Below are 15,967 nucleotides of genomic sequence, written 5' to 3'. Positions count from 1 at the left end.
ACTTCAGGGTCCATATCTGTTGTGTTAACGGGCTCCGGCGTTGCTACTTCGCTTACTGGACCCGGAATAATCGTTGGAGTTCCTTTGGCCGGCGTTGGGGCAGCCTGTGGTATTATCTCGGCTGTTGCTACGGGCATCATGAAACAGTTGTCAAGCAAAATATCCAAGCATGACACGACAATAGCTCTGTCAAGGGCTAAAGTAAATACGATCACTGACCTTGTCTCAAAGGCTTTGCGTGACAGAAAGATAGACGACGTAGAATTCTCGCTTATCTTAGCCGAAGAGGAAAAGTACGAGAAATTAAAGACGGACATAAGGAATAAAAAAACAGTCGTAAGAGATCTTTCCGAGGAATCTCGCAAAAAGATCTACCAGGAGGCAAAAGAAGAGCTTCAAAGAAAGCTTGCTCAGTAAACATCTGCTTTGAAAAAAGCAAGACAGGATTCTATTTGCATATTGAACGTCAGTCTAGAAAATATGCAGATTAGTTTCACAAATCTATTTCACAAATGTGAAACGTTTTCACAAATGTGAAGGAAAATTGTGAAGGTTTTGATTGGCTGAAAACATATGACGTAATCGTCCACTATCTTCTTGGAATCCATCCTAACAGGGGGTGGTTGGGGTCAATTTTGTAAAATATTTCATAGATTACGTCAGGGTAATAAGGAATATCCTTATCCAGCCGACAGAATAACCACTCGGCCCTTTGCATATCTGGGACATGAGGAATACGCCTACCGGTAATTTCAGACAAAAGATAGGGAATAGCTTTGTAATATTTCCCTAGTTTTAATTTTTTCAATGTCTTTCGTAGACTTTGTGGGGTTGGCTCTTCTAAGTGGTCTATGATTTTCTTCTTTACTTCGTTGTCTAAATATACCGGTCGATAACCTTGGATATGACTCATCCAGTCCCTAAAGTATTTTATTCTTTTGTATGGCGTCTTCTTACGACCTCCGTTGGAATAATATTGTTCCCTGGTAGCACAAGGTACGGCATTACGAATATTCTTACCACATTCGTAACACTGCGCTGACGTGTCGTCTTCTATTTGCATTTTCTTACCACAACAAATATACTTATTTGGTTTAGTAGGTACAAACTTGGGTTTCAAGCACTTTACACAGAAATCATAAACAAACTCTTTACAATCTTCGCACTCCATATATAGACTAACATATTTGCGCTGTTGCCCCCAACCACACTTGGAGTGGGGATTGTCCGTAGGTGGATTTTTGACACGGGTCTTGCCCGTGTTGAGATTGCGCTGGAACCCCCATTCCCTATACTACTCATCACAATCACCATGATCATAATATAACCATCATCATGATGTACTACCATCAACATTATCAAAGTCATTTGTTTTCTTGCAGATTGTACCAGGAAATAGCAACGCACAAAACTACACTTTCTAAGGTACGTACATACAATGATATTGTGATGGTAACATGGAACTTAAACACAGGGATGGGATAGCAGAAGTTTTAAGATTACAAATTAATTAAAGTTAAAAATTGACCAATACCCTCCCCCCCCCCCCCCCCCCCCTTCCCCCATCATAGATGTAAAATGTGTGCCCTACTCTAGGTCTATAGAGGTTTTGCACTCTCACATGACAGTAGCCATGTTAGATGGCAGGAACAATACGATCATTTTACATGAGAAATAATTCAATTCCCGAGAGCACAGGGATTTCATTTTTTCTGCCATCTAACCACAGGCAGTCCAAGCTGGATTATGGTGCTGGCACATTATGGTGCAAAACCTCTATTCACAAGAAAAAATTTGTGATGTCATTTTTTGTGTGGCCATTTTATTCTTTTATGACCCTGGCAATGGTCTCAACTCCCCAAAAAAGGAAAAATAAATGGACCTTTAGTATTATAATAATTGAGTTTTCATTTGTTTCATGTTTTAGTATGCACCATACATGATTACAGATTACATCCAACAAATACAGCAAGTCTCTCTTCAAGCACATGTCAAGGTGAGTACTTGAAAGGCCAATGTGGAGAAAAGTGTTCTGAAAGTGTTAAAAAGTGTATAAAGTGTTAAAATTAAAGAGCTGTCAGCTAATAACTAAACCTTTTTCATTTGGTTTAAGCTTTGTTTTACCATCCATATACCTAGCCTGGTTTCATGCTTGAAGATTAAATTGTTAATCAATAGAATTAAAATAAATATAATTATAACTTATTGCGATTTTGAGGCGACAATACAGGTTTATATTGGCGGCTAGTTGGGAGAAAATATATTCCGAAGCAACTACGGCCAATACGGAATATATTTTCTCCCAACGCCGCCAATATAAACCCGTATTGTCGGCTCAAAATCGCAATAAGTTTTGTATCGCGATCCTCCTATTCTTAAATCTTAAAATGAAGAAAAAAGCGATAAAAAAGCCTGATTCGTTTGAAATTCTCACTACCTAACAGTGGTGACCCTAGCAACGGTTTCTGGAAAATTGCCAAGCACATTTTTGAAGTTTTCGCAAAAAAGATTTTTCGTAAGTTTTACCTGTTTTGATTGTACTTTTAACACTAGAATTAACTTCATAACTCTACTTTGTAAAACAAATAGTTAATAAGAGAATTTATATGATTTTACAACTATTTTTGTCATGAAATAACTATTAAAAGTCGAGTTTTCTTCAAAAGTTTAGTTTGAATGAAAACAAATATTTGGCATTGTTTTTCACTCACCTGTAGCAGAAAGCGTAGGACACAGCATATCATGTTCTTATCCTTGTGTATTACAAGTCAGGAAATAAGTTATGAAGATCAAAGTAGTAAAAAAAGGATCATAAAACATGTAAAAAATAAATTTTCTGCCATCGATGTTGAGATTCCAATGTGAACCGTTGCATTCACAAACCAGACTGAGATACCAAAAAGTGCTGTTTTCGCCGTCAATCAAATCTCATGAGCCAATCACGCACAGTAATTTTGAGCCGACAATACGGGTCTATATTGGTGGCTCTCTCTCAATCAAACTTATAGGAGGGTCGCGATACTATTTAATATTGGCTTAATGTGTTTTTGCTATTTTCCAGCAAGCACTGGTACCTGGTGTTTACTGCCTCCTGGACATGTGTGGTGAACATGAAATGGCTCTTTTACATGCTGTGCTGGACAAAGGATCTCGGGAACTCTTTCATTCCCTCAACAATGATTATAACAAATTTCATAAATTCAAGGGAAAAGTATAGGTCAGACAATTGTTCTACATAAACATTATTAAACAGTGTATATATTAAATTATAGTTATTTTTTAAAAGAAGGATGTTGAAGGTTTTCCTGCATGTTGCATGCTGCAACTTGCATGGGTTGCTTACATGCAAGTATAACTTCACCCTTTTTTTTTTTTTTTGAAATTTGACTGTATAATTATTTTTCATTGGTTCCAAGGGATTCAATGGTTTTGTTGAAAAAATAGTTGTCTGCTCATGAAAGCACTCAAATTGGGCAGCAGACACTTGGCCAAGATACTTATGGCCAAAAGATACTTATGGCCATCTTTACCGTTGGTATTTATGAATATTTAGACTGCACTGATTTGAGGCTAAACCTGAGCAAATGAGTCTGTAATCAATGAACACAGCACTACATGTATTGACAAAATTTGAGAAAGGTCTATTTGTCATAAGCTCCATGAGTTTATTTACCAGAGTCTTTCATTCGGCTTCAGAAAGACAAATTAGTATAAGTCATGTTTACAAAACTCTAGCTATAAATTAATATAATAATTTATTATTAAAATTTTAAGATGTTATCTAGTTTTTGAATTTACAATTTCTGTGATGTGTGCAAGGATGCATTCCATCGTCTCTAAGGCATACAGGCCTGACTGCAAAACCTAAGAAAAGAAACTAAAAATAAGAAGAAATGATAATAAAAGAATGATGAAAAAAAGATTTATACACCGAATCGAAATATGGTGACTATTTTCAATAACTATTGTTCTGCACTGACTAGCGACTGACTTAAGCTTGTCATACATATGAAAAGGCTTTATGTTTACAGTTGAACCATGGCTAGTCCGTTGCTTGTCAGTGCAGAACAATAGTTATTCAAATTGGTCACCATATTTCGATTTGGTGTATACCAAGCAATATTATAGAATAACTCTGTACTAAAACAAAACATTAAATTACACGTCAAAATAAAAAATCGAACATAGGCTTTTGCATGTGGTATCACCTGGTTTTGATCTTCTCTTGACATTTCATCTATCGGTGTGCCATCAGGTGTGGTCACTTTGAATTCTATCTCTTCTTTCTCTTTATCTACTAAATCAAATATTAAATACTTTGCTAAGCAAATTGTTTGAATAATGACACACTACAGTAAAATTTTATCATCTAGAACTGTTGACATTGTATCATTTGTCATTAGTGCAATTTTCGACATTCTGATCAACTCAGACATTTCAATTGCTTGTTGTGAAATTGGCTTTTTAAGATAATTATTCCCTATTAGGTATGGGTATACACCTATTCAATAGACCCCTTGCACTGCGTCCCGAGAGGATTTGTTCTGGGGGACAAAGCAATGGATATTTTTTGCATAAGATGGGTCGTCGTCCCCCCACCCCACCCCCATGACCGATTTCCTCTCAGGACTCAGTGCAAGGGGTCTATAGGTAATAGGGCCAGTAACATAGTACTTAGTGAATATCAGTGAAAAAACCAGGGTGACATTAGTAGGAGGTGAGTGCTCACTGCTAAGCCACTTTACTTCTAATATTCTGTGTAGCTAACAGCTATATTTCCTCTAGCATTCCAGCTAATAATAATTAAAAGCTGCAAATTTCTAAAAATAATATTTTGCTTTTGAATGATCACCAATACCTACCTGGTTGTTTCTTTTCTTCTGTGTTTTTGTTCTGCATGGAAAGATAATTTAATTTTGTGACTTTGACAGCTTCTCTCAAAGGCAGTAGAAATTCTTTTTCAAACAGAGAGTAGTTCTTCCACAATGTCGTCTATAAGATACCAACAACTGATAGTTATTTTTCATAATCAAATACTCTAATGTAAATTTACTGTTAGTATATTTTCTATATTTTATAATACAAATGGCTACCTTTGTAGCCATTCTCTACATTAGACCCTCTCTATATAGTCCTTTGCTAGATAATAAGATTCTTAGTTTGTTTCATTTGTATCCATGGATATTCTTTTGTCTATTCACGCATGACAAAGGGATGAAACTCAAACCAATGAAGCAGTCAGTAATGAACCAATGACACATTGTCAGAAATGGACCAAGTTCACTTAGTAGTAATGTTTGGCCCATTTCATACCTTGTGTCATTCATCTTAAAATAAGATTCTTTGTTTGAGTTGTATACCGTTAAACAAAGAAATAATATACTAGGGAATCACACATGGTCTGAAAATTATGGGAAAACAGTTAAATTACCTTGTCATCATGGTCACTAAGCAGTATGTATCGAAGACAATTGAGAGCACCCATTACTCTAAAAAAGGTACACATAAAATAGTCTTAAAATTTGCTTAATGTTATGGAGTAAATAACATGTACTAAACTACAGTGACTTGTCAAAGAAGCAGGTTGCTTGCTTTCGTGATGTAAGGGGTTTTGATGCCAATGGATCCTATTCTCTATAATAAGTGATCCTGGGAATAATACATGGTCTGTAATTGAAAAACATTGCACCACGACATATATAATCTATAATATTGTTCTTGCCATCTACAGATAATCTTGCATGGCTTAAGGTGACTGCCTACTTTTGGAAATTGATTTAAGCTTTTCTTAAAACTTCGATTTTCCGAATTGAAATTTAATGCTGATTCCAAATCTGGAAAGAAAAATAGGGTGTCCCGAGCTTGTTTTTGAGATAATCAGCATTTAATGGGAGCCTACGCACGAGCTTTTGGAGTAAAAATTCTGCCACCGGAAGTGATTAGAAAAAAAATTAAGATTCATAAGATAATAGTTATTTGCAGACTATATGATTGCACGAACGAAGGCTAGTCAATCCTTCTACAATAATACATGGATATTTTCGACAAAAAGACAGAGAGATACATTGATTTGTCATATTTTGTAGCTTCGGTGCTCTTAAAAAATCTCATAAAGTCGAACAAAAATCCCTACAAAAATCTATTTTTTCACGTGTTCCTGATTTAAACTTTTCCTAAAATGTTGATATAACCTTGATTTTTAGGAGTTTTTTCGAATGAGCTATCAAAAAACATAGAGTCCCGTGCAAAATTTGAGGGTTTTGCCCTGTTGAAGCTCAAAACGCGTATGGCTCTTCAATAAAATCTTGTAAATCTTTCAGCGGTTTTTGAGCGCGCGCACATCGTGGGCTCAAATCGAACGTTCAAAAGTAGGCAGCCACCTTAAGTTGCTTAGGGAAGGGAAGTGTTAAGGGAAGTGTTCAGTATTAATATTTATTTATACCTTTCTGTTTCTGGTATGAGATCTCTCTCTCTTCCTACTCCTTTGGGTAGCTTGCACACTTGCAACAAGAGGCTTACCAGTTGCTTGCCTCTGAACCACATGTCATAATCTTGGGACTAAAAGATAACATAAAGATAAAATCAATATGGCAATTTTAACAACAAATTTGGACATTGTGTAGTTCCAGAAATCATCCATACCCACCCCACAGAGGAATTTGGAATTTCCGAAGAGTAGGGGGATGTCTTTAAAAAATTCCTCCGTGAGGGGGGTATGGATAATTTTTGGAACTACACATAATTTTTTCCATGAAAAAAAAATTTATTACTAATAAGAAATATTAATGATGATTAACAAGCAATTCTCAACATTCTGTGAACTCGGTACTGTAGATGTGTGCTGCTCGTTGGAATGCCACTGCCGCCAGTCAAAAAAAAAAAAAATGTGCCGACTGATTAGATTTGATTGACAGCAGCAAAAAAGCAATTTCACTGCAAGCCGTTGAAATGTAGTGACTTCTCAGAATATCAAGAATTGCAGTTACTAGACTTGGTGATTATGAAGTCTCCTAATATAATATATCAAGATATGCATTGAATATATATATGATTAAGGGTACAGTGCACAGCCTTTTAAAATGCTCTTTGCTTGCTTAGTTATCTCCCTTTGCAGAGGTTTGCTGTGTAGTTGATGTGATATCTATTTACTGCAAAATTCAAACTTACATATAGATTCTTATGGACTTCTTCTTTGATGTTATGTATTAACAATCCAGCCACCCCCGCATGAGTACAATCAAGAAGTAAATACCTAATAACAAATAATATCCTAATATTAAATATTCATCATGATAAATAAATAATTTTTATCAATTGGCAGCTTAGAATGAGCTACAGTTAATTACCTCTGAGTGTTTTCATTGTTATGCACAGATTGAGAACAAATCGTTATTATTAGTCTAATATATATTGCACTGGTTAAATGCCTTCACTCAAAGAGTACATCAATTTGTCATTAATGTAAAAATTTTGATTGACAGTTAATAGTGTAGTCTAATCGTGATTAAGTTGAGACTTTTGTCAAGTAATAAACTGGTAGCGATGAATATAGAGCTAATTATCATGCTCATTACAGGTCCCATATTTCAAAAACGATCTTAAACAATGATGTTACTGTACCTTGATATCATGTAACACCCTCTTGTATCTAGTTTAGATATTAGCTGCTGGAATATCCTCATAGCCCTCTGTCTCTGGAAAAAAAGAATTTCAAAACGTAAATCATAAATCAGGTCTCAAAACTTTGTCTTTGAAAATCCTGTAGATTCTAATCATCCTGCAATAACTTGCTCCCAACCTCTCCTTTATTCTCCCTCTCTTCCTTCCTCTTCCCTTCCCTTCCTTCCTTCCTTCCATCCTCAGCTTACACGCAGTGCCTATGTACATATCATTCTCAAAAAAGTACAAACAAAAGGCTACAGATTTGAAATAGAAAAGCAGTCGTGAAAGTGAAGTTAATAAAACAGGATATTACTACGGATCTCACCGAACTGTGGCGACATGTTAAAAATTTGTCTCGCTACCACACCCTAATTCGTCTACTGACACACTTACTTTTGTTACAGTAGTGCGTTCGAGCGTAAAATTGTATAAATTTTATACATATGGAGATGAATAAATTTGGCCGGAAAAGCGCTTTCAGATGAGTTTCGCTCACTAATAATTGATGAAATCGTCGAAAACGCTGGAAATTTACCACTCTGGTTTCTCTCCAGGAAAATCAACACATCTCTCTTGTACTTTGATTTTAAATTCAAGTCCCTCCATCTTTCATGTATTACAGTGAATACCTTACTGGCAATGTGCTAGATCTGAGACAGTGGCAAAAGTAGGCATGTCAGTAGACAACTTTGGGCATGATAGCGAGACAAATTATTGGCGTGTCGCCACAGTTTGGTGAGATCCGTAGTAATATGTGGAATATAATGCGATCTAATTTGTTTATAATTCCATCTACAGTAGATTGCTTATACTTACAAGTATTTTTGATGTACAATATATCATTACATTGATTAATCTCTGTGGGGGAAAACATGATTAATTCAATAATGGCAAAATGTGAATTTATACTTTAGGGAGTAGGGTAGGGTGGGGTCTTGGGATATTTATCTCGTACCAGATTGAGTAGCCCTCTAAGTGCAGGTTAGTAGAGAAACAATGAAACAACTCTACTCACATATAATGCCAAGTCCAGGAATCTAACAATCTCACCACTACTTCACCCGTGCTTCACCATAATATATTCCCATAATATCATATGATGTTTGCATGATGGCGTCATTTGACTCCTAACAAGAATGCCTTGCACACTTTCTTTTGTTCAGTTAATTGTCACCAATTGTCTTACTTTTCTCATGAAGAAATACAAACTAAAGAAAGAAAATTTGCAACTTAGCATCTTGGTATTGGGAAACAAACAATGCCATCATGCAGATGTCATATTCTTCTACACACTTTACGAAGTTTTTGGCTTATTTTTTGCATTGCGCTGAAGTATGGACATAAATCCATGAAAAAAGTATTTAACTACTCCAATAGCAGTTAGGGATTGACAAAAATTTGAAGATTTTTTTCCACCCTCTGAGCCAGTCCAAGTACCTTAAATATGTCCAGTAATCCAGGGGAAGTCAGTAGGTTATGTTCAACAGTTCCCTCTGCTATGTATCGTATTAATGAATCAAGGAGTTCCTGTATGTGTAAAAGAACAAGTTAAGTTTATACATATATATAAGTCTCATCATTTCCATCATATTGATCATTTATTAAAATAAAACAAAAAACAAACAAAAAACAATCAACACTGTATTACCAGTCCTTTGTAAATGACTTGATTTTCAGTTCTGGAAATTAATATCAAATGATGGCATGATTCAGAATTAATAGTATATAACATAATATAAGTGATCTTAATTTTAATAACAAATGCTTATCACAGAAATTATCCATACCCCCTCCCTCCATGCAGGAATATTTTTTTCTAGACCCCCTACAACCTTGGAAATTCAAAATTCCTCTCTGGGGGAGGGGGGAGGGGGGATGGAAATTTCTGGAATAAATTAATACACATTATTATCATACCATGTCTAGGTAATTAAGTTCACAAACCTTTCTAAAAGACATGCTATGTACACCATGTTTATTTTTAATAAATATTTTATGCTGTAGAGGAAAAAAAACAGTGGTAAGGCCATGATGATGATGATTATGTACACGTATGGATCCCAAAGAACCATATCTGCATAGAAAAACTCATAATGTTGCTGATGACAATTTAACACCTATGTTTCAACTTGCAAATGGAAGTAATAATAAATTAGTTATTTTTATATGAAGTCAGTCTAGACAGGGGAAAACTGTGCCCTCAGACTGGACCTCTGCCGCCCTTGGTCAGAATATTAAAGACCTTGGGCACAAGTTTTCCCTATCCGTATCTCTTGGTTGGTAAATAATATATATAATAGATGTACCTCTAACCTAAATACTTGTGGAATATGAGCCACGTTTTCTGCCAGTACTAAGTATCCATAACAACCGAGTCCAAGGAGAGACAGAAGCTCTGAATCAGTCAAAAGAAAAAAAGCACTTGCTCGTAAAATATATTGCAAAACTCTAACAATATAAAACTCCTACTTCTCATCATTTCATAATTTCCGTTCCAAATCCCTGTTCCACACTTTCATTTATCTTATCATTAATTCCCATTTACTTATTAATCCTTCCCCCCTTTTTTCATTCTATCCTGTTTCCAGTGTTTATTTCCTTTCATTTTTATATACGATTCCCATCCCACGTTACAGCCCTTTCCCATCTTTTCACCTCTCTTTAATTTTTTTTCCTAGCTCGTCATTCTTTCCGTTTTCTTACTTCCTGTTTTTCTGTCTCTTCCCTTTTATTTCCATTCCTATACCCATGATATTAACAACCCTTTCCACACATTTTTTGCTCATTCTCATTTTTCATATTTTTTACCTAGCTCCTAATCCTTCATTCTATTTGTATCTCTTCTCCCTGCTTTTCTTTTTTTTCTTTTTCTTTTTTCTATTTTCATTGCGATCCCTCTTATCGGTCCTTTCAATACGATAACCATTCTTACTGTCTCTTCCTTTTATCTTAAAGACCCATTGCCACTTACCGTGATGCATCACAATTTGTTTACATTTTGAATCGTGTCACCACTGAAAAAACAATTCCAACCTTTTGAATAAACTCTTAGATAGTCCCTAAGGCCATAAAATAATGTAAAAGAATCATTTTTGTGCCTTAGTGCTATGTCGGAAAAGGATTTAATATGAAGTTATTATTCAATATATGAATCATTGAATTTCATGGACCACGAAATTCATAGATGTGACCGCGGTGCATCACGGTAAGTGGCAATGGGTCTTTAATATAATTTCAATTTCTCAACCAAATTATTTTCCAATAATCCACATTTGACCATCATGCTTGACTACATCTTCACCAACCTTTTTCATCGTCATCTTCATTCTCATTTCCTTGCTCATCTGCACAAACATCATTTGGTTTTACAGTAGGTGTTTGTTTCTTAGTGTAGCATTCTAAATTCACAGAAGCATACTCTAACAGGTAAACTTGGCTCTGTAAATCTTGTAACAAGCTCTGCAATACAGATCATCAATAAAATTCATTAAATTTCCTCCTTCTTCAAAGGAATGTTAGCCTGGACGCCCCCATTTTGATCACTCAGAAGTTGTTTCAGGGTATCAATAAAATGTATAGGTCTTGTCCTTACCAATATCCTTTGTGCCTGATCTCTGTACGATTCTGTTGATGTTAATTCATAATCTTCTTTGTTGTCCACTGAGTCAGAACTTTTAGCCATGCTAAGGTTTTCAAATGCTAGTGTCTCTAGCATTCTAGTTAAACTAAAATATTCCAAGAAAATCAAAATTAAAACTCCTAATTAAATTTAACCTGAATTCATATCATGCTTGCTCCTCACATCACAGCTGTAATCATATTATTTTAATAGAGGTTTTGCACCATCATGTGACGGCAGCCGTGTTAGATGGCATGAACAATACAATCGATTTACATGAGAAAGAATTTAATTCCCGAGAGCAAAGGGATTTTATTGTTCTGCCATCTAACCACAGGCAGTCCAAGCTGGGTTATGGCACCGGCACATGATGGTGCAAAACCTCTATAATATTTTCCCCTCTGACAAGGAATTGGTCCCATTCTTCTCCCATTTCTCCCTTAAGGAATTAAAAATGTAAGTTAATTTTAAATGCCATTACCATTTCTCCAGCTCCCAGTTTTGTGCTTTCAACTCTGGATCATCTTTATTATTTGGCTAAAATTGAGATATTGAATATTAAATAATTATTAACCTAAAACAATTAATAGACTATAACAAATATTTTTTTATACTCTGATAATGGTTGCACATAGTGCATGCGAATTAAGGTTTCTAGACTTGTGGTTTTAGAATGATATGTATCAATGAAATATGATACTACTGTGTGTGTGCAAACTTTTTTTAGTTGTTAGGTACGAACATGTATGCTGGGTAGCTATACACCTATTTCAAAAACCATTGTCAGTTTGAGATCTGAAATGATGAGTGAATCTGAAACTAAAACTAAAAGTTTGCTTTTATGCTTTCTGGCTAAAATGAATGACATTTCTATTTCAAAGGCCATGCCTTATATTCCTATCTAAAAGGGAACTATGTTGTCTGGCAGGGAATATATTATTACAAATTACAGCGCGCTACTTGGCCTTTAGATTTTAGACCTCCGACCAACAATGTTTTTTGAAATAGGACATTCAATAGTATACAAGATGATACAGAGGTCTGCAAGTTAAATACAACATACCTTGCATGCTCCAGTCTTTGCATCATTAACAAGACATCCTAGGAGCATGAGAACTCTGTCTAGAGTTGATGATAAGTCAGTTTTGTTTTCTCTCATACTTGATTCACTCTGTTCATTGACAGGTGAATGTATCATAGCTATGTGATGTAGAATCCTTGGAATAGCCATCTTGAAGAACTTTGACTTTCTTCCTTTCATTCTCTGAAAAACTTAGAAGAATAATGAAGATCAATGAAAAATTAAGAATATTGTGAACTAGGTTTTCTCATTTTCTCCCTCCGCTACCTAAAGGAGATGGTAGAAAATCTAGTCGCCAGTCTTTAGATTACCTATTTTTAAAGTAAAGTATCTACTGTATATTTAATGTTGGTCTACTAGTTCCTTCAGTTGAAATTCAACTGCTATCAATGGAAGCCGGAGGTGCGCACTTTACCCCCTCTCTCCATCAGTGCTCTGTTTTAAGAGTATTCAAAGCTGAAGCTACACGGATTAGAGAGAAGTCGAAACAGATGTGGAGATCCTAAGGATCGAACAATGGACCTCGAGCTCTGAAGGTCACGCACTAACCAACTCAGCTACGCCTGCTCCTGCGCCTGCTCCTTAGGTAGGGGAGGGGATGGGGAGGGGGGAAATGAGAAGAAAAAAAAACAGCTAAAAGCCCAAACAGCCCAAGAAGAAGTTAAAAAGCATCAAGAACAACATGAGATCAAGGTACTGCAGTAAGTCAATTTTTTAATTTTATGATTTTTTCCGCATAAGACAGCACAGATACATTGCTTGGGCTGCCTGTGGCTGCACCTGATACAAATAATTCATCCAGAACATACCTTTTTGTAATGGAGCCAGTAAAGTTAAAAATACTTCTGAATTTAAATTGGAGTCCATTTGTTCAACAATTCCCAAACACACCTCCTTAGGGCTACAGTTCTGGAAAATAAAATCCATACACATTCTATTAATAGTTAACAATTATTTCTTAAAGGCAAAGTTGGTGAGAAGTACAATTTTAGATGTGAATATAAAAAACTTAAAAAAAATCTTACATTTTACATCCATCACTCCCCATACAATGCTCTTCACTGAGGTTCCCTCCACGCACTACCACTACATTCTATATTTATAATGTTACGACACTGACAACTCGTGTGCTTTTTACGGAGGGAGGAAACCAGAGAATCTGGAAAAAACCCGCTTGTGGCAAAGGAGAGAACAACACATCAAACAAACTCAACATATGTGCGGGGCCCGAACCAGGACCACAGTGGTGAGAGGCAAACGGTAAACCACTGTGCCACAGATTCCACACGCTGTGATTAGTTAATTGAGTGACCATTGATTATAAGATTACATTCACCAAATATTTATCGAGCCCCTTGAAGACTCTTGGTAAATATTTGCCAACAATGACTTCGCCTATGGCAAATATTGTTAGCCTGCATATCAGCAGGAGAAATTATACAACTCAAAGACTCTCAGTAAATTTTCACCAATAATCACTTCGCCTTTGGCAAATATTGTTAGCCTACATTCAGCTGGAGAAATTGTACTGCTCGAAGACTCTCAGTAAATTTTTTACCAATTATCACTTTGCCTTTGGCGAATAATTTTTAAATATTTACTGAGCTGCAAGTCTTCAAGCAGTGAGGCAAATATTCAGTGAATAATAATTGTCTTAGACATACCATTATACAGGTGATTATTTAAAAGAAAATGGGCAACATTGGTTTATTAATAATTCACCTTTTTGGCGCTAGCCATCCTGGGGTATAAATTGTTTTAGATTGTGTTACGGTCACCAAATAGTTCATTCATCAATAGGACATTGTTCTCAAATTTCCGTACAAATGTACTGACTCTAAACGAACTATTTACTTGGTTAATGTTTAGTTAGTTCTCTAAATACAAGTAAATAATCATTTTTCTAGCTTGATTGAAGCTTTTCTAACTGCTGTCAAGATAGCTAACTAAAGAAATCTACCTAAATTTTCTCTTTAAAGTCAGTGAATTTGTATGGGAATCCAAGAACGATGTCCGTACTTTTTGGTGACCGTAACACAATCCAAGCTAGCGCTGAAAAGGTGAATTGTAACCTTTATATTGATTTTGTATTTTGAAAGTGGCACAAATCAACAAACAGTGCACGCTCAATCCTGCAGCACGTATCCACCTGTAGGCGATTACTAAGAAATAGCACATACTTCTTGACCAATCATCTTGCACAATTTTTCATACTTAGCTGGGTAATGATACTAATGTGCAATATATATCTGCAATAAAGTTTTAATAATTTGATCTATTAACCCACCTCTGCTATAGCCTCTAGTAAATCACTGTAGTAATCATTTGCTACTTGGAAGTCTTCTTGTTGAACAAGTACGCCAATCAATTCCCATCCAATGAACTCTAATATGTCCTAGCATATGATACAGTACAAATATTTGCAAGTTAATAAAATTGTCAGTGGTATTTTTACAAGAGTTAGTTTACCTATTCAGTTTCACTGTGATCAGGGTATTGAAAGGTAATTAATTGCCACAGCTGGGAAACAGATAAAATACAATGTGGGTCTAAGGAAACTAGAAAGAATCTTACATGATTCCGGATATTAGCATCAGAAGTGACTTGGTCATTGCCGTATTCAATGTCTGGGATGTAGGGTTTTGCTTTAAAATTTTTCTAATATTTATTTTCAATTTGATTTTTCCTTCTGTTTTTTAATTTTTTGCAGAACATGGGATTTCAGGAAAAATCATGCATTATTTGGGTTCCGGAACTCCTTCCAGACCCTGTGAGATTGCCTTGAGTATTGTTTCTTTAATTTATTAACCAAATAAGTTTAGCTAAGAGATGCTTAAATATGAGGCTCAAACAAAAACAATTATCCATATAAGATAAAGTCACATGACCTCTTAAAAATGGGAATTTAATATTACATTATTATTTATTTAATATTATGTTGGGGGGGGGGGGGGGGTGTGTGGCTGTGATCATGAAAAACAATAGATATTTTGATTACTCTTTAAACTTTAATTTTTAAGAACTCAAGGGGCTGGGGGGCTAGTGATTAAGTCCATCCCCCCACCTCCCCACCCCTACCCTACCCCACACACCCCCCATGCATCTGTACAAGTCTGTACTAGCTAGTAATTTCTGTCATCAAATTGGTTCATGTCTCGTACTGCAACTTGGCATTTTTCTAGTATTTGTCTCACTCTAACCAGCAACTACTTCAATGTAAGATTACTTTTAGCGTCTGCTTACTTTGTTTTCCTGTTCCAACAAGACGGCTGTCAAGGTCTTTAAAATGTTTCTGACCTCCAAACACCTTTGAACAGCAATCACGACATGGCAGCCTTCATTATTGTCTTCTCTCTGTGTCGAGCCGAAACCAATTAGTTTACTACCTTAGGAAATTATTCAAAAGTAAAATGCCTAAAATACTTACGAAATTTGCGAATGAACGGCGTAAATCTTTAATTACTTGGTTTTCCATGACTTCCTCCATCTCGTCCGCCATATTGGCCGTGAGATCTGGGAACGAACTAGTGTCTTTTCCGTTGTTATAACGCCACAGGAAGCCCGTTTTAAATATCAAAATATGCCAGTCGTGTCTGTGTCGCATT

General features: G+C 35.7%; 2 protein-coding genes across 3 annotated transcripts; one reads left to right on the top strand and one right to left on the bottom strand.

Moving 5' to 3' along the window:
- Positions 1-206: 206 nt before the first annotated feature.
- Positions 207-4,202, top strand: LOC148910707 (unhealthy ribosome biogenesis protein 2 homolog). Its single transcript, XM_089031264.1, has 5 exons — positions 207-746; positions 821-996; positions 1,383-1,425; positions 1,928-1,996; positions 3,062-4,202. The coding sequence occupies exons 2-5, from the start codon at positions 905-907 to the stop codon at positions 3,215-3,217; spliced, it is 360 nt and encodes a 119-aa protein (XP_088887390.1). The 5' UTR covers positions 207-746; positions 821-904; the 3' UTR covers positions 3,218-4,202.
- LOC116290601 (glomulin) lies at positions 3,626-15,855 on the bottom strand. 2 transcript variants are annotated; one of them, XM_031697667.1, is made up of 20 exons: positions 15,790-15,855; positions 15,606-15,716; positions 14,650-14,757; positions 13,172-13,271; positions 12,345-12,553; positions 11,763-11,818; positions 11,255-11,387; positions 10,968-11,121; positions 9,976-10,057; positions 9,607-9,660; positions 9,311-9,341; positions 9,100-9,189; positions 8,479-8,520; positions 7,621-7,694; positions 7,168-7,252; positions 6,443-6,558; positions 5,432-5,489; positions 4,863-4,992; positions 4,209-4,297; positions 3,626-3,864 (listed from the first exon to the last, which is right to left on the bottom strand). In XM_031697667.1, exons 1-20 carry the CDS (start codon positions 15,847-15,849, stop codon positions 3,778-3,780), a joined length of 1,869 nt encoding a protein of 622 aa, XP_031553527.1. In that variant the 5' UTR covers positions 15,850-15,855; the 3' UTR covers positions 3,626-3,777. The 2 variants fall into 2 exon arrangements, with proteins under 2 accessions (XP_031553527.1, XP_031553528.1); XM_031697668.1 differs by having other exon boundaries at positions 4,209-4,294.
- Between the last annotated feature and the right edge of the window lie 112 nt (positions 15,856-15,967).

Source organism: Actinia tenebrosa, unplaced genomic scaffold, assembly GCF_029948245.1.
Source record: "Actinia tenebrosa isolate PJP-AT-01 unplaced genomic scaffold, QUT_ActTen_1.0 PGA_scaffold16__25_contigs__length_10494907, whole genome shotgun sequence".
In the NCBI taxonomy this organism is placed as follows: domain Eukaryota; kingdom Metazoa; phylum Cnidaria; class Anthozoa; order Actiniaria; family Actiniidae; genus Actinia; species Actinia tenebrosa.
Note: the sequence above shows the minus strand (reverse complement) of the source record. Positions and strands in the feature narration are given on the sequence as shown.

Coding starts and splice junctions, on each gene's coding strand:
- LOC148910707 (XM_089031264.1), top strand. CDS start 905: ATGACTCATCCAGTCCCTAAAGTATTTTATTCTTTTGTATGGCGTCTT. Junction 1,426..1,927: donor ACAAAACTACACTTTCTAAG/GTACGTACATAC, acceptor TTCATGTTTTAG/TATGCACCATACATGATTAC. Junction 1,997..3,061: donor CTCTTCAAGCACATGTCAAG/GTGAGTACTTGA, acceptor GCTATTTTCCAG/CAAGCACTGGTACCTGGTGT.
- LOC116290601 (XM_031697667.1), bottom strand. CDS start 15,849: ATGGAGGAAGTCATGGAAAACCAAGTAATTAAAGATTTACGCCGTTCA. Junction 9,190..9,310: donor AAGTCATTTACAAAGGACTG/GTAATACAGTGT, acceptor TTACACATACAG/GAACTCCTTGATTCATTAAT. Junction 4,298..4,862: donor AGAAGAAAAGAAACAACCAG/GTAGGTATTGGT, acceptor TATTTGATTTAG/TAGATAAAGAGAAAGAAGAG.